The sequence below is a fragment of the Phocoena sinus genome, chromosome 16, assembly GCF_008692025.1.
Source record: "Phocoena sinus isolate mPhoSin1 chromosome 16, mPhoSin1.pri, whole genome shotgun sequence".
Lineage (NCBI taxonomy): Eukaryota > Metazoa > Chordata > Mammalia > Artiodactyla > Phocoenidae > Phocoena > Phocoena sinus.
The window spans coordinates 53,754,728-53,772,403 of record NC_045778.1 but is presented as its reverse complement, the minus strand read 5'-3'; the positions used below and the strand labels follow the sequence as shown (position 1 = coordinate 53,772,403).

At 49.4% G+C, this 17,676-nt stretch overlaps 1 protein-coding gene across 1 annotated transcript in view; it reads left to right on the top strand.

Moving 5' to 3' along the window:
* Positions 1-17,676, top strand: part of TLL2 (tolloid like 2) — a 128,613-nt gene that overhangs the window by 100,851 nt on the left and 10,086 nt on the right. The window contains exons 11-16 of the mRNA XM_032608470.1: positions 5,409-5,525; positions 6,517-6,662; positions 7,119-7,314; positions 14,651-14,776; positions 15,534-15,694; positions 16,345-16,525. Coding sequence (XP_032464361.1) covers positions 5,409-5,525; positions 6,517-6,662; positions 7,119-7,314; positions 14,651-14,776; positions 15,534-15,694; positions 16,345-16,525 — 927 coding nt within the window. The remainder of the gene's footprint in view (positions 1-5,408; positions 5,526-6,516; positions 6,663-7,118; positions 7,315-14,650; positions 14,777-15,533; positions 15,695-16,344; positions 16,526-17,676) is intronic.

Genomic DNA, 17,676 nt, shown 5'->3' with positions numbered 1-17,676 from the left:
CAGTTCACTCAGGGTTGGTCACCAGAGACAGATCTCTCAGGGTGACCAGGGAAGATTACCGTCATATAGAGGACCAGTGGCATCAGTGTTAGGACGACGGACATGGGGACTCGTTTGGCCCAGAAATGTCCACCATGGTGGAGCCAGAATGAGAAGCAGAGTCGCAAGGGGCCAGCTGGGAGGGTGTCCGCTGAGAGTGGGTTGTCCTCATTTTAATTTTTAGAGTGCTATTTGGGGTGGGCTTCTGAGTTGGACCAGCGTAAGTTCGCAGTGCAGACTTCGTCCCTGGCATGTCTTCACGTAGGCAGAAAAGCCATACTTGCTATGCTTCGAATGACCGGCCTGAGTGTGAGCTGCTATTAGGACAACTGACCAAAGATGGAGGCCGGAGAGAAGGGAGAGAGCTAAGGTGGGGAGTTTCACTGCCAGACTGAGCCCAGCTTCGTTTCAGATTCTGGGGTAGATCGGAAGAGACAGGGACAGAGGGTCTGGCTGGACCCAGCGGGGCCTGGCAGGTACTAAGCTTCTGTATGGACAAAGGGTCTCAGCCAGATCAGCTACCACTGGGAAAGGCACACAAGCCCACTCAGTCCAGAGGGCCATGAGTTTAAATTCCTAAAGGTACAAATAGATAGGAATTTGTAAAGAAGTTTTGATGAGCGCCCTTGCACTCTGAGAAAGGAAGCACAGGGTGGGGGGCAACCTCATGGTTTGGTTTGTATACTTCTGGATTATTTGGCTCTTTTACAAGAATGCATTCAGATATTATTTTATAATTAATAAAAGAAACTGTTTGGGAGGAGTTTCATGATAACATGGAATCTCGGGGACCTTAGAGTCACTTAATCCCATACCTTCATGAGAAAACTACACTCTCCAAGTGCAAACCAACTCGCTAAGGCCACACAGCCTGCTGGTGGCTGAGATCAGGTCAGAACTTAGGTGTCCAGCTGATGGGGCAAGGGGACTGCGGAATCTAGAAGGGGCTCCCCATAGGACTGCCATGATTCGTTGTTTATCTGAAATTCAAATTTAACTGGGCTTCCTGTATTTTTGTTTGCTAAATCTGGCAACCCTATACCCCCCAGGGAATGTGATAGACTTTAAAAAGCTCAGGAGGGGGAAGCTCTCTGTTCCTAAAGTTCCATGGAGAGGGCCAAGGCACGCTCCTGAAAATGGGCACAGGCAGAGGGATTTCCAGCTGTTCCTTGAACCTGAAACAAGAATTTTCTCACTACAGATCCTGGGAACTCTGATTACACGTTCATTGATTAGATGGAGCTTTTGCTGTTCGTCATTATCAATGATGGTTTTTTGTTTGGGTTTTTTTTTTGTTTTGCTTATATTTTACACACTTTTGCAGTGAGTGTGTGTATATGTACGTGAGAGTGTGTGGATGTGAGAGAGAGAGTGTGTGTGCGTGCGCGCGCGCCGAGTGTGCTGTAGCCAAGGCATGGCCCAGCGCCTGTAACCGTCATTCTTCAATTGCAGGAGTTCTCCTTTGCCAACTATTTGGCCTGCTCTGATGTTTCCAAATGCAGTTGTTAGTGAACTTTTGTGTTTGGAACAAGTGCATTGTGTGGGCCGAGCTGGTCCCTGGGAGGGGTCAGTGCCATGAAATCTGCCGGGAGGAGGCAGATCAATGCCCCTTTGGCAGGAGAGAGAGCGGATTAGGGCGGATTGTGAAAGTATGCATCTTGCTCTGAAAAACTGTGCATCGCATATTTTCCCAGGGCAGTGTGTGAAAATCCAGGCATAATGGACGCATAACTTTTTATGAATGAACCCTTTATGACTCCCCATGGAGTCCACTTGTAGTGTCCTCATCTGCATTTCCTCTTCTTGATATCCTTATTAAACTCCTCCTCCAAAGGCAGGAACCGGATTTCAGTTTAGGAATCTGACACCTTTTCTCTAGTCCATTTTCTCTCCAGCCTGCTAGTCTCCTTGGGAGAAGGGTGTTTGGGGCCCAGCTTTTCACATAGTGATTAAAGGGAAATGTAAGTAGATTGAGAACATTTCACGGCTGCTTAAAGATAGCAGATTGTTTTTTTCAGTTTCGGGGGTCACTGAGGAGATTGCACCTAAAGAGGGGAGGAAGGTGGCTGCATACAGAACGCATCCAGTAATCTGAAACACTGGCCTGTTAATTGGATTCCCCTCCCTTATTTCTGCTAGAGGAATTACTCTAACAATGCACTCTTGTAGGCAGAACGGTCCTCGGGCATTCTGTCCCACCACAACGCACACAAAAGCTTTTCTTCCGCCTTCCCTGAAGTGGGGAGGGAAGTTCAGAAAGGCCAGGCTGGCCAATCAGTGTCGCGTGGCTCCTCTACTAAGGGCTCTCTGGGCAGGGGCGGCCCCCCAAGTGAGCAGAACCGATGGCATGAATCAAACTGGCCAGCCTGGTATTGACACAAGTTTGCTTTATGGTTTTGAGTCTTTGATCTTCATTCCTATGTGTCTGTTTCCAAATTGGGAAATGGGAATAGTGATTATATTCCAGACAGCAGATTTGATGTCTGCTGATCCAAAAAAGGCGCAGTGTTCAGAACTGCACCTCAAACAGAGGAGTTCCTTTGGATGGTGGTGGCGGTGATGGTGATGATGATGAAGAGCGTGAGACTGATGATGAAGGTCAAGATCTCAGGCTGCCAAGGTTCAAATCCTGCTGCCACTTACAATCCTGAGTGTAACTCACACTGAGTGTAACTCAGCTCAGATTCTCCAAAGCTCAGTTTTTTCAGAAATGAGATTAATAATAGCACCTATTTCAGAAGGTAGTAGGGAGGCAAATAGGAAATCCATGTAAAGTGTGTAGGACAGCGTCTGGCATAGTCTGCTTCAATTCCAAAGGGAGCTTTTGTCAGAACCATTACAGTGAAGGTGAGAATCTGGAGACATCAGTCCAGGGACAATGTAGACAGTTCTACTTAAGAATTACAAGGTGATCTGGGGAGACGTTGCTTAGACATAATTTGTAATTTATTCTACCAAGTCTAGCTCTGCCAAGGCAGTAAAACACACCTGAGCCAGTAATTCCTGTCTCTTCCGGGGTACGGAGCAGAGGTGGGTGGTCCTGTGGCCCTGGGGTGCGTGGTTTCTTAGGCAGCAAGGTGGTGGAAGTCCCTCTCTCTTTTGAAAACTTCCCCAGCGGCTGTGACAGCTGGGGTTTTAAAAGGAGAAATTTGGACTTGAAACTCGGTTTGGCTAAGAGAGTTCCTTTTGTGAACCGGCATTGCCTCACTGCTGTTCAGCGGCTCCATCTTCTCACTCGTGAGCAATACTTCCCCAGGCTTACATGCTGTCTTCCAAGAACTAATTGATACTAATTGGCCATGCCCGAGGAACCGTTATTGGAAGTGTATAGACTTCTGATGGATTTTTCCTTGCCCAATTCTCAACAGCAGTTTTAGCTCATCTCCCTTAATATTAAGCTCCCCAAATCCGGAAGGCTACAGGCAGCCAGAATCAGAAGGAAATGGAAGATTAGCAACCTCTACCCCTGTGTCTCCCCAAAGAATGTCGACCACAGTTGGCCCCTAGGAAGTGTCTGTAGTGGCATTTATTACTCCCCCAGTCTCATCCCCCCGTCCCAGTTCTCAGAAGGGCAGAGCAGGGGAGCAGCGTTACAGCTTCAAGCGGTCGATCCAGTGGCTAACACAGTGCTGGCCGTAAGAGGATACCCACTAAACATCTGTCAAATGGACCTGAAAACATTTTTTGGAGATAAAATTCATGCACCATAATACATCTCATCATTAGCGCATGTAAGTCAGTGGTTTCAGTGTGCTCACAGAGCTGTACAGCCACCACAGTCTGAGAGCGTCCTCGTCATCCCCCAGAGAAAGCCCATACCCATTAACCGTCACTCCCCCAACCCCCGTGTTGAATGGATTCTTGAGTGACTCACACAGTCAGCGCTTGGTGGAGCCACGGACGCTTTCCGTTCCGAGAGACCTTGGCTGGTCTGTGTTGTGAGCTGATGGAGTATGACTCAGTCCATCTCCCACCCCACCCCCGTTCTTGCCCTGGCTGCCATCCTTATGTGGCATTGGAAATTATATGGCCAAGGATGACCATGCCCTGGGAAGGCCTGGCCTTCCCCCTTTTCCTCCATAAAGGGTCCAAATTTCACACAATGTACTCACGTGTTTAAGAAATACACATTTATTTGTATGTTCACTACCACAAGTTCAGTAGCAATTATGAGCCCCTTTCCATCAGGTAGTGGGAACCTAATTACAGTCAATTTGTGTTTTTTCCCGCAGGGTGCCAGTGGGGGGCACACTTTGTGCCAGGGCATGGTGTCTGGCACATTGCCATCCCAACTGGCATTGCTGGGATGTCCTCATCCCCCTCTTGTCTCCAGTCCTCTGTCCACCTAAGTGGCTGTGGTGCCTCCTCCTTGGCTCAGCCCTAGGCCAGTTCAGATTGGTACCAAGTCCACATCTCCCTAGAAGACGTTCTATGGGAGACGTGCTATGGCTCCCCAGGCCCTCTGGGCTATGGGAAAGTCGTTTCCATCCCCTCCCAGGAGTCCTGTTGCTGCCATCGTGTCCTGCTTTCCCTGAAGAACTCTGCATGCCAGTCTCCTGGCCTAATGTCTTACGAAAACACACAGACACTCCTGTTCTGACCCCAGATGGGACATGGGGAATCCAGGGTCTTGTTGCCCCTCCAGGCTGTGCCAGGGACTGCCCTGGGGGCACAGCTCTCTGCTTCTCCCAGCTCCTTAAACCTCCTTGGGGTCTCTATCAACCTTCTCCACCCAGGGCACAGGGTCCTTTCAGAGGTTCCATGGTGCCCTCTCCAATCCTCTCTCCCTCTAGGAGAGGATTGCTCCTCCATCCTAGGAATCTTTCTAAGACTACAAGGCAGGGGAAATATGCTCTTATTCACTGTGTATTTTCCCAAATCTTTGGTATTGTGGCCAGACTTGTGGAATTCAAAAGCCAAGAACTGATTTTGTCATATGTGTCCTCTGGCAACCCTTCCCCGAGACGAGGAAGGCATAAGGCATGCCCCCCACATAGAAGGGTGTATATGTAATAGAAATACCAGGGAGGACACTCATCACTCGCTCAGACCACCATCCCACCACTGGCCTTGCTGGGACGTCCTCATCCCCCTCAGCACCTCAACAAGACCCACTGGTAGGGGAGGGGGTGCCTGGGCCACACTCAGGGTATTTGGTTGATTGGCGTCTGAGACTCTCCTGAAGGAGGCATACAGGCCTGTGACTGTTTCCATCCCAGCTTTTAATCCTGTATGTGCTACAGGATGAGTTGCCCAATGAGGACTGCTCACCTTGAACCGCATTTGAAGCAACACTGCTCTCTCTCTGCCTGCACTGAGTCCCTCCGTCCTGTCTGCCAGCAGCCTGACCGTTCTTTTCCGCTTCCCAGGTAGGTTTTGTGGCGACAAAGTCCCGGAGCCGCTCATCTCCACAGACAGCCGGCTCTGGGTGGAATTCCGAAGCAGCAGCAACATCCTGGGCAAGGGCTTCTTCGCGATGTATGAAGGTTTGTTCATGACGAGAGGAGCCGCCAGCGTGGTTCCTGATGTGCCTCAGTCCTTCACATGCAGCTGGTGTCCCTTCCCACCCTTGCACGTGTGGCAGCTGCCCGAGCCCTGAGGGTGGGGCAGCACCGTCCCCTTCTCCCACCTTATGGAAGCTGAGAGGCTAGCTGGGCTCCCTTCAGGACAGGCGCCATCTACCTGTCACCACCCAGCGGGGATGGTGTTGTGTTGGGGGTTATAGAACACTTTGGAAATGAAAGCAGCCTCTGAATAGCTGTGTGAGTCTGAGCAAAGAATCCAAACCGCTCCGAGCTACATTTGTGAAAAGAGGGCTTTGGACAATGTCAAGGAATTTCCAGCTACATTTCTTGGAAGGGCCTCTGAGGCCATCATGGTGGTTGAGTTGAGGGAACCAATAGGTCTGGGCTCTAGGCAGCTGCCACCAGGGCAATTCTGCTTCTGTTTGTTCCATATATTGGGTTTCTCTGGCTAGTTACCCCTGTGCCCGCCCTCCACCCAAAGGAAAACACTAAATAGTTATTAAGGCCCCTTAGGGACTTAAATTGTAACTTTGGAGAGGCCAAAGCTTTGTTTTTATAAAGGAAATAGCGTGTGTGTGCGTGTGTACACATCACTCTGTACCAGAGACCTCCACCCTCTGTATCGGAATCACTGGGGAATCTCAAACCCCCGGTGATCACCCAGGCACAATTGATCAGAACTTCTTGGGATGTGGCCCTGGCTCCCATAGTTTGAAAAATCTCCCAGGTGATTTTGATGCACAGCAAAGGTAGAGAACCACTGCTCTATACAGTTATTTTCTTTATATGAGAAAAATTCAGAGTTGCAAACACATGAGATCATGCCTTTCTGGAGGCACAGTCTTGGTTGAATGGAAATGAAAATGTTGGCAAGTGGAGCCACCTAGTGGTGTACTTCCTTAGTAAGGGTCTGACCAGGGACCCCCCTTTCCTCCTGGCTCTTTTTCTAAAGCTACCTGTGGGGGAGACATTAACAAAGATGCCGGTCAGATTCAATCTCCAAACTACCCGGATGACTACAGACCTTCCAAGGAATGTGTTTGGAGGATTACGGTTTCGGAGGGATTTCACGTGGGGCTCACCTTCCAAGCTTTTGAGGTAAGTACTGCTGATCTTAGACATTGTGCTCTATAAAGATACGTTTCCATTTTTTTGGTTGAAAACAGGAACCTAAGAGGCCATTTCAAGTCCATGATGCATTTTGCCAGGACATCTGGTTATCCGAGCCTCTGCAGGCTTTGAAATCACATCTGCCTCCTTGCTGAAGGCTGCTGGAGAGGGTGGGGGAGTAATTGAAGCAGAAGTCGTCTAGAATGGGATCCCAGGGCGTTTTTGTTGAATCTTTCTTCCCTGTTTATCATGACTTAATCTCTTTGCAGCTTGATTCATCCTCGACTTGCACAAGTAGGAGACAGCTTGGAAAAGCCCAGGACACGTTTGGGTCCTTTTGTCTCTTGGTTAGATTTTCAAGAGTGATATTTAGGTTCCTTTCTTAAATTGAAAACCTTAAGGCCAAGCTGCTGTCTTTCACGTCGTCTCCGTTTCTCCGTTTAGATCGAAAGACACGACAGCTGTGCATACGACTACCTGGAAATCCGCGACGGCCCTGCGGAAGAGAGCGCCCTGATTGGCCACTTCTGTGGCTATGAGAAGCCAGAGGATGTAAAGTCCAGCTCCAACAGAATGTGGATGAAGTTTGTGTCTGATGGCTCTATCAATAAAGCAGGCTTTGCAGCCAATTTTTTCAAGGGTATGAATTAGCAGTTGTTTCCATTTTAGTCACAGGATGAAGTACTGCCCACCTGGGCTAAGAATCACAAAACCCATAGGGAACCTTAGCACCAAACAAGGCTTCCTGCAGTGAGGAGGCAGCAAGCCGTTTCAGAGCTGTGCGTAGATCCCCAGCGGAGTTCACGACTGACTGGGGAACAGGCTCAGCCTTGGCTTCTTTCTCTGTGGTAGAAAGTTGTGCCGCTGCACTTGGAAATTAGGTTTATGAGTTTCCAAGGTCAACTTCATGAACCTTAGTGAAACTGAGCATTGATAACAATACATATTTGTGTAGTCACTATCATTAATTGAGCACCTACTGTGTGCCAGGAACGGTGCAAGGTACTTGACTTACACTATGTCATTTAATTCCCAAAATAAACCTCTGAGTTGGGTTTAGATCATGCTTGATCAGGGTTGAGAAGGGCTGCTCAGGGTCACTCAGTTAAGTGGCAGATCAAGAATCTAAACACCGTCGGACTCCTAAGCTCAAACTCTTTCTAGAACATTGCCTTGCATGCCCTGATGTGGGCCAGAGAGGCAGCCCAGGTCTTCAGCTCCTGAAGCATCAGCTCCCAGTCTGCAAGCCTACCCTCAAGTGGGCAGAGCTGGGCAGGGGGCAGGGGGAGACTGAGATGGTGTGGCGCTCACAGGAAACAAACCTCGGTGCCACCTTAGGGACTGACTGCTCTGTAAGATCTTGGTAAAATCAGATGCAGAATGGCACGGGAAGACCAGCATTCCTGGCCCCAGCAGAGTGAGCTTCCTAAGACTTTTTTTTTTTTTTTAACATCTTTATTGGAGTATAATTGCTTTACAATGGTGTGTTAGTTTCTGCTTTATAACAAAGTGAATCAGTTATACATATACACATGTTCCCATATCTCTTCCCTCTTGCGTCTCCCTCCCTCCCTCCCTCCCTATCCCACCCCTCTAGGTGGTCACAAAGCCCCGAGCTGATCTCCCTGTGCCATGCGGCTGCTTCCCACTAGCTATCTATTTTACGTTTGGTAGTGCATATATGTCCATGCCACTCTCTCGCTTTGTCCCAGCTTACCCCTCCCCCTCCCCATATCCTCAAGTCCATTCTCTAGTAGGTCTGTGTCTTTATTCCCGTCTTACCCCTAGGTTCTTCATGACCTTTTTTTTCCCCCTTAGATTCCATATATGTGTTAGCATATGGTATTTGTTTTTCTCTTTCTGACTTACTTCACTCTGTATGACAGACTCTAGGTCCATCCTTAGACTCTTTTGAATAGATAGGTTTTCCTTCTCTGCTCTCAGAGCCCTGGAATTCCTCAGACCACATGCTAAGAGGAAATATCGGCTATTCCCCAATGCATTGTGACTGGGCGCCCACCATCACACCAGCAGCCACTGAATGGAGATATCCAATCTGCAACTGGTGGTCCCCAATCAGTGACCCCTTCCTCCCTCCTCTCCCAGGGCTCCTGGCTGTGCTAACCCAGAATTCCTGGTCCCTTCCTTCCTCTGTCTCCCCATCTGCCCCCTCTTTATCCCCTTCTCCCAGGTTTTAGGTGAGCAGATGGTGTCAGAAGAACCCACTTCAAGCTGTGTGACCCCGAGCAAGCATCCCTTTGTCCTTACTGAAGCCCCTGTTTTCCTCTCTGTAAAACAAGGAGAAGGAAATCTGCCCATTTTACCCAGCCAGCTGTGAAGCCCCAATGAAATGATGGCTGTGGAGACACTTCATAAGCTGAAAAGTACCACACAAGTGTGTGGGATTTTTTTTTTTTTTTTTTCTGCTTTGAGCCATCTGGGGACAGCAAACCCAAACAGAAACAGAGCAGAATCCTAATGCTCTGAATAATTGGAGACAAAGTTTAATTCTTTCCCAAAAGCAAAAACAAACAAAAAACCAAAAACCCAAGCCACATCAAGTGTATTTCAAACGCAGTTCGCCTAGTGGTTGTGGTGGGAAGAAGGACATGGGAGTCTTAGTAGAGATGCCTTAGTAGAAGTAGAGATGCACAGCCCTCGCCTCACCCTAGCCCAGACTGCACCTGCTGGGTGTCTCTCAGCCTGGGGAGACCCCCGTCTGACTTAGCGGCCGCGCTGGTTGGGTCGCCTACAGCAAGTTTATAAAACCTCTCTGAGCCCCAATCTCTCTACCTGTAGAAACAATGCTGCCAGGTTATTGCAGAGTTATTGTCAGGAGAAAATGAAATAGCATTACGTGAACACACATGGTGTCATGTTTAGTCCCATTAATTTTTTTTGCTAAGGAAGGGATCTCTGAAGTGGTTATTTTTCTCTCTGGGAAAAAATGATGCGACAACTTCTTCTTGCAGTTGCCGTGTGTCACTTTCTTATCGCTGCTGTAACCAGTGACCACAAATATGGTGGCTTAAAACAACACAAACTTATCATCTTACAGTTCTCGAGGTCAGATTCCCTTGCCTTTTCCAGCTTGTAGGGGAGGCGCCTGCACTCCTTGGCTGGTGGTGCCCTTTGGTCTTCAAGCAGCAAGGACAGCTGAGACCTTCTCGGGCTGCATCCCAGACCTCTGCCTCCATCATCACGTTTCCTTTTCTGACCCTGACTCTCCTCCTCCCACTTTCAGTTGTAAGGACCCTTGTGGTTACAGTGGGCCCACCCAGACGATCCAGGATAATCTTCCATTTCAAGAACCTGAAATCACATCTAATCACATCTGCAAAGTTCTTTTTGCCATGTAAGGGTAAGGTAACATCCCCAGGTTCCAGGACTATGATGTGGACGACTTTGGGAGACCTCATTTTACTTACCACATCACAAATAATCGTGAGGTTTTATTCTAATTCTGTTTATCCTAATTCTCCTGTCCTTCTCCTTCCCTGACTTCCACCCCCAGGTCCGTAAATTAGGTGTTGGGGCTTCTTTCCAGTAAGAGAACTGGTAACCAGTTGGCACTGGCCCACCCACATCTCATTCCTGGTTCTGCTGACTATCAGCATTGCAATCTTTGAGAGGACCAGCTAAAACTGGAGGTTAGGGTTCCCAGATTGAACAAATTTTTAAAAACCGTTTGCCCAGTTAAATTCAAAGTTCAGACAAAGAATGATCTTTTAGTATATGTACGTCCCAAATATCACATACTGTACTAAGAAATAATTGCTCATCTGAAATTCAACTTTAATGGAGCCTTCTGCTTTTTTTGTGGCAACCCTACTGGAGATGCCAGTCAGTGCAGTGGAGAGGGGTGTTTCTATCTGTGATGCTAAACCGGTTTGTAAGGGACTGAGTCTAGAACCTTGGCCTGCTCTGAGCAGCCATGATAACTAGCTCCGTTTTAGTGGTTAGAAAATGCCATCTTCTCCCTCATCTACCTTTAACATTTATTCAGCAGTCACCAAACTGTCTCAGGGGCTGTGGGACAGAGGAGAACATGGTCCTCGTCTTTAAGAGCTCAAGGTGACAAAGGAGACCTGTGAGCCAGTGGGCAGTGATAGTGAAGTGTTGACATCGGAGGAGGGTCTCACTCAGCATGGGGGTGGGGTCAGCACCCAGCCTAGATATTCAAGGACATGTCAGTTGGCAAACAGCTTTTTAGATGCCTGTAAAGGTGTTAATTGAAGCCCATCTACACTAACTTAGTGCACAGGCCCAGCTTGACATCTTTTTTATGTTAAGAAGGACTGTAGAGGGCTTCCCTGATGGTGCAGTGGTTGAGAGGCCGCCTGCCGATGCAAGGGACACGGGTTTGTGCCCCAGTCCGGGAGGATCCCGCATGCCGCGGAGCGGCTGGGCCCGTGAGCCATGGCCGCTGGGCCTGCGCATCCGGAGCCTGTGCTCCGCGGCAGGAGAGGCCACAGCAGTGAGAGGCCCGGGTACCGCAAAAAAAAAAAAAAAACCCGAAAAACAAAGGACTGTAGAGAACCACATTTAGAAGAGAAGAACTATACAGCATTGACCTTGACCCTGAATCTTAAAAGAGGAGTCAGGTCTGGTGGAAGCCTCTTTGGGACCTATTAAAGGAGAAAGAAAAGACATCTATCGAGTATGCCAGAGGCTGTACCAGCTACCTCACTTTGTCTTCAGGACAGCCCCTTGCTTGGCATCATTACCCCCATTTTAAAATTGAGGAAACTGAAGTTCTAAGGTGGCCGAGCTAGAAGTAGGCCTTGCACGTGTAGGACTTCACAGCTCATTCTCTTTCCTCTGCAGAGACCTGAAAGCCACAGGAAAGTAAAGTGAAGGGATTTGAATTTTTGATTTGATTCTGACATCCGTCACCCTTCCGCCATGGGAGTATAGGGAGAAGGGCCCTGGATTCAGCCTCTGCTGTTCAGGGTCTAGCCCTGCCCACACACTTCTTACCAGCTTACTGCTCTCAGGCAGGTCAGTTTTCCTTTCTGAGACTTGATCCTACCTGCTTTGTCCTCCTCTGTATTCACAGTGCCAGACCCACAGGGGGCTCAATAAATACTTACAGGGAAGTGGATGAATGAATAAGGCTCAGATTCTCATTTGTGGATTGGGCTTCTTGCTCCCTGCTCTGCCTACCTTTCAGGGTTCCCACGCGGATGAATGAGGCCAGAGACCACAGTGCAGAGCAGCGCCGTCCAACAGAAATAGGAGGCAAGTCACAAATGCAAGCCATGAATGTAACTTTCAACTTTCCAGCAGCCACCTTACAAAAAAAAGCAGAGAAAGAAAGAGGCAAAATTAGTTTTAATACTATATTTCATTTAATCCAATATATCAAAAATACTATCATTTTAATATGTAACCAATGTACACAATATTAATGAGAGATTTTATGGCTTTTTTTTTTCCACACTAAGTCTTGGAAATCCAGTGTGTTTTACGATCACAGCACATCTGAATTTAGAATAGCTGCATTTCAAGTGTTCAGTAGTCACATGGGATCTAGCACAGGTTAGCACAGGTCTAGAGCCCCAACACAGCCAGCTCTTTGTCAGCCTTTTTCCAGCAAGGCTGTCAGTAGGATGTCCTGTGAGCACACAGGGGCCAATGCGTGTGTCAGGACTTCTCCAGTGAAAGAAAGTGGAAGAGTAACTACAAAGACCACGCAGAAGAGTTGGACCAGCCAAAGAAGCTCTTGCCTTGGTGCCAGTTGGCAGGAGTCTCTGCCCAGGGCCCAGCTGGCACGTGGCTCTGTCCAGGGTGCCAGTTGGCCTCTGCATCCCTCTCCTGGTGCCAGATGGAAGTCCCTCTCAGAGCCTGCTGGCCGGGCAGCAGGCGAGGCACCTCACATCTCTGCTTACTTGGGGAGATGGCGAGTGCATTTTCAGGTTGGCAGGGCCATTTTGCTGCCACACTCCCCACATAAATGGGAGGGTTTCCCACCTTGATCCCCATGCTCCACAGTCCCGGTACTGATGGCCCACCATGGGATCTGTGATGTGGGGGACTGGATCCCTTCAAGGTACTTCAAAAGCTTAGGGATGTGCCTTGCCTTCCCTTTCCTTAACTCTCTCTGAAACAATGTTTGGGATCCTACCTGAGTCATCTCATTATCTAACCTCAGAATGGTTCCTTCTTTCACTGGTACTACTTGGGGAAGGCCAAAAAAAGCCAGAGTCAGCAAAGCTGGTCCCTGATTCAGCTTCTTCTCCCACCCCCATGCTCTCCCAGATTTTTCTGGGTTGCTTGGCCTTGGCCACTGTAGCCCAGAGCAAGCATGAGCCTGTGGGCTTGAAGCAGATGATACTTCATTCTAGTGTGGAGGTGATTCAGAGGACACCCAGGCTCCCCCTGAGAGCAGGGGCCCTGGTTCACTTCCACACCATACAACCGAGCTGGAGCAGGGGTGGAAATGGCCAAACATCCCACTTCTCTTTCCGGAGAAATCTCAGGTGTAAACTATACCTTTTACCCATCTTCCTGGGCCAAACACCCTACCCTTCTAGTCTGTGGAGGAAATATACTCCCTTTGCTTTAGGTGCAAATCCAATACACCAGCCTCTCCCCCTCCACATGGCTAAGATGGTGCCAGGAGACTTATCAGTGGTCCTCCTTTTCTTGCCTATGACAATCGTGTGTCCTGCCCATCGCATCTTCTGGCATCAGTCTCCTCTCCCCCAACCACCCAGCTCGGCCCTTTGTTTAACTTGCTCTATGTTGATGGGCTCTTTCCATGGTTCCTTTCCGCCCTCCCGCCAGTTTCTTGGCTCTGCTGTGCTGCCTTCCTGCCCATCTAGTCTTCCTTCATTGGCCCATCCTTGATGCTTTTTCCTTCTTTCTGTTCCTGCCTTGTCTCTCTCTCCCCTCCCCAGGCCTACTCTACTCTTCCCTGATTCAGGGATGCCAGGTAACCTTATCCTTTTCACTACTCCCATCATTGTGTCTCTCCATCCACTGGAATTTCAAAAGCAGCCCTGCTCTTTCCTAGAGCAATAGCTAATGTGTACTGAGTGTCTATATGCTGGGTACTTCACAGGCATCATTTTCAATCACCACAACCCTAAAAGCAGATACTATTCTCATCTTAAAAGTGGAGGAAGGTTCAGAAAGGTCAAATCATCCAGTTTACTGAAGGAAGATCCCCTGGTGAATCCAACCCAGGTCTGTCTGGCTCACTCTAAAGACTGGACTTTTTCTATTCCTCATTGTTATTGATTCTCCTCCTTTTATACTTTTTAGCAAATGTCAGAGAAAGTACTTTGCCTACTGTAAAGTAGTAAATAATTGCAGGATTGTTACTACTTTAGCAAACTTCATACTTATACTTGTTTGAAGCTAAGGACAACTTCAACCCCTTGTCTAGAGCATGTCTCCTAAACCCAGTCTCCCCTACTGACCAACTTAGTTAAGCTTTTGTTGAGCCCAAGAACACATCACTCTTAGAGTCACCTAAGTTTACTCCTCACTATATGAAATGATGGGATATTTACAAACTATCCTGCACCCAGTGACGAGCCACCAGGTTGATGAGTATTTTGTGCATCGTGGATCAGGGAGATTGGAAGGAAATGTGTTTGAGTTGGAGTTTATTTGAGTTGGCAATTTTACGGCATTGAAATTGATCGTCTTTGGTATGATAGCTTTGAGATTTTCTAAGATCACAAATACTGCTGACGGAACCCTGCGGAGAATGAAGTTATACCAGGCCCGGTCTCCTCTCAAAGGAGCCCTGCTTCTGGCTAACAAGTTAGTCTTGTGTGTTGTCAAGATCCCACTCGCAGCTGTGGCTGCTGCTGGTTTCTGAGACGTGGACAGGGGACTCCTTGGAAGGTGGTCACCAGGAGTCACTCTTTTTCTTAGAGGGAATCCCGGGATGTGGAAAGCGATGGGGAACAGACCCGGCAGCTTTGTGATGACTTAACCATGGTCACCTTCCTCCCCAACAGAGGTGGATGAGTGTTCCTGGCCAGATCACGGCGGGTGTGAGCAGCGCTGCGTGAACACTCTGGGCAGCTACAAGTGTGTGTGTGATCCTGGCTATGAGCTGGCCTCTGACAAGAAGGCGTGTGAAGGTTGGTGTTGGACCTGCCAAGCTGGAGTGAGAAGGGATGGGGGACAAGTCTTAGGAGAAGGGGGGCAGATGAAGTTGGGGCAGCTGGTTGGCCGTGAAGTAACAATGGACAGCTGTGGGGATGACCCACCTCCTTCCTGGAGGGAAAAACAACTCGATGAAGCCACAAACGTGAGATGACTTTATCGGACTCCACCCCAGCAACTGTGCAGGTGGAACCATGGTTCATTTTCTTCTGTGACTGTGTGAAATGCGTATGATTATTAAGGTAGCAAATAAAAGCAAAGAATAAGTATGAGCACTTTGGTGTGACTCAACGAATAGTGCATTTCATTCATTCCATTCCTACCTGGCTGGTGGTGTTTTCCTTGCCCACCTGAATGACTGCTTGTTCATGGAAGCCAGGGACATTGCATAGCTTGGTGCAAACATTTCTAAATCTTGAAACTCTGGGCAGCTACAAGTGTGTGTGTGATCCTTGGTCCAAGTCATGTGAAGTCCCCAGCTATGCCACTGAGTGAGAGGTAAGCACAAATGCATCGTCTTTTCTAAAAAAGCTGTAAAGACTTGTCCTCCACTCCATCCCTCCAAATCCTCCGTTGAAACAGACTAGAAGAAAGGAGGCTGAATTAATCAGTTCAGATGGTCTATTTGTTGTTGTTATTAAAGAACAGCAGGGCTTGTTGCTGCTTGGGGGAAATTGCAGTCACTTGGAAATAAAACCAGATGAATCTTGCTTTTTTTCCCCCCCCATGCAGTGGCCTGTGGCGGTTTCATTACCAAGCTGAATGGAACCATCACCAGTCCTGGGTGGCCAAAGGAGTATCCTACAAACAAAAACTGTGTCTGGCAAGTGGTGGCCCCCACTCAGTACCGGATCTCCCTTCAGTTTGAAGTGTTTGAACTGGAAGGCAATGATGTATGTTTCTGCACTCCAATTGACTGGGGATCGTGTTGGGATGTGGCTCAGGGCTGAAAACTGGCGAGGGGCTCAGCAGGCGGGGAGGTGGCCTCCTAGGGTCGTGGGGTTGTAGCTGGGCGGAATCTGGGGGGTGTTTGGTGAGGCAGTTTCAGCGGCACACCCTCTGCAGATGGAGGGCTTTGGTCCTCTCGTCACTGATAAATCCGAGGAGAATCAGGACAAGAGAGGAGGAGGCGGGTCTTGGGGGCGGGGGCTGCGAGGTGGTCAGGACAGGTACATCCCCTGGGGTAGGAATCTGGGGCTTGGCGTCCAGCTGGGAGGAATGGAGGCGGTGAGATGCAGCTGGCGACCAGGGTGGCATAAACACCCCATTCCCTCCCTTGGGCGGTGGTCACGGGATAATCAAGGCATCCAGCCGAGGCTCAGGCAGAGCCCTACAGCTGGACAGCTAGTCAGGAATGCCCCCTGTCTGCACCTTGGGCTGGAGGGATCCCAGTAAGAGTCGAGAGGACCCTCCCACTGGGCCTGAAAGAGCTCGACTGCCCAGCTGGCAGGGTGCAGCTCTCAGGAAGGCAGCCCTGCCATGCGCCAGGGTCTGCGGCGGGACTTGAGGGCACCGGGCGGCTCCCCATGGCTCCCCCTTGCAGGTGTGTAAGTACGACTTCGTGGAGGTGCGCAGCGGCCTGTCCCCTGACGCCGGGCTGCACGGCAAGTTCTGTGGCTCTGAGACGCCCGAAGTCATCACCTCGCAGAGTAACAACATGCGCGTGGAGTTCAAGTCCGACAACACGGTCTCCAAACGCGGCTTCAGGGCTCACTTCTTCTCAGGTGTGCAGGTTTGGGGGCAAGACCACAGGCTGAGGGCAACACGGCTTTGCGGGCTTCCAGCCTCGGGGCACCCTCCCGCCCCTCTCTGCCCGCTGCCCCGGCCCTCACAGTGTCTCTGCCTCGGTCCTGGTTTTATAGCGTGGTGGCTGTGTTATTGCAGGGCTACCAAAACAAGTGACCACAAACCAGGTGGCTCAAAACAACAAAAAATGTTGTCTCTCACAGCTCTGGAGGCCAGAGGTCTGGAACCGAGGTGTGGGCAGGGCTGTACTCTCCCAGAGGGCTTGGGGAGGAGCCTTCCTTGCCTCTTTCTAGCCCGTGGTTCCAGCGCTGAAGTGTTGGGTGGTCTTCATCTCTTTATTTTTTACGGGCTCTTAAAGGATTCTTAGTTGTCCTCATAGAACCAGAGGGCAAAACTAAAGCACCAAGTGTTCAGTGACACATTACCCGCAGTGGGCAGAGGGTACAGAGAGGAGGGAGATGTCCCTGACCCTTGAAGTTATCCTGGTGGGAGGGCCGGGGATGGAGGTTGGTCCTCGGTTAACAGGGAAGGAAGCTGGCTTAGGAGAGGACTGCATACTGTGCCGGCTTGAGCTACAAGATCCGTAACGACAACAACAGCTAACATCTGAGTCCATCCATAGTAATAAATAAAAACTAACACTGACTCAGGGCTGGACGCTGTTCTGAGTGCTTTCCCTGTACTAATTCGTTTCCTCCTCTCAACAATCCTGTGAGGTAAGGACACCATAAGTGACTCCACTTTACAGGTAAGGCAACTGAGGTACAGAAGTCAAGGGCTCCCCAAGGTCACAACAGCTGGAAGTGGAGGAGCAGGGCTGGCACTGGGCCGCCTGGCCCGAGGCTCGCACGCTTATCTGCTCCACAGGCAGGAGGAGGTGTGGGGCCGTGGAGTGACAGCCCAGGCCTCTGGTCACACAGACTGCTTGCTCACTGAGTAACCTTGGGCACGTTAACGTTCTCAGCCTCAGTTTTCCTACCTGTAAAATGGGGGCATAGGCACCTCCCTCCTAAGGTTGTGTGCGAATCAACTTAGATAATACAGAGGGTATAATAGAGTGATTAGTGTCCATCACAGGGTAAATACTCAGTGCACGGTGGTTATTTTTATGATTGTTAATATTATTATT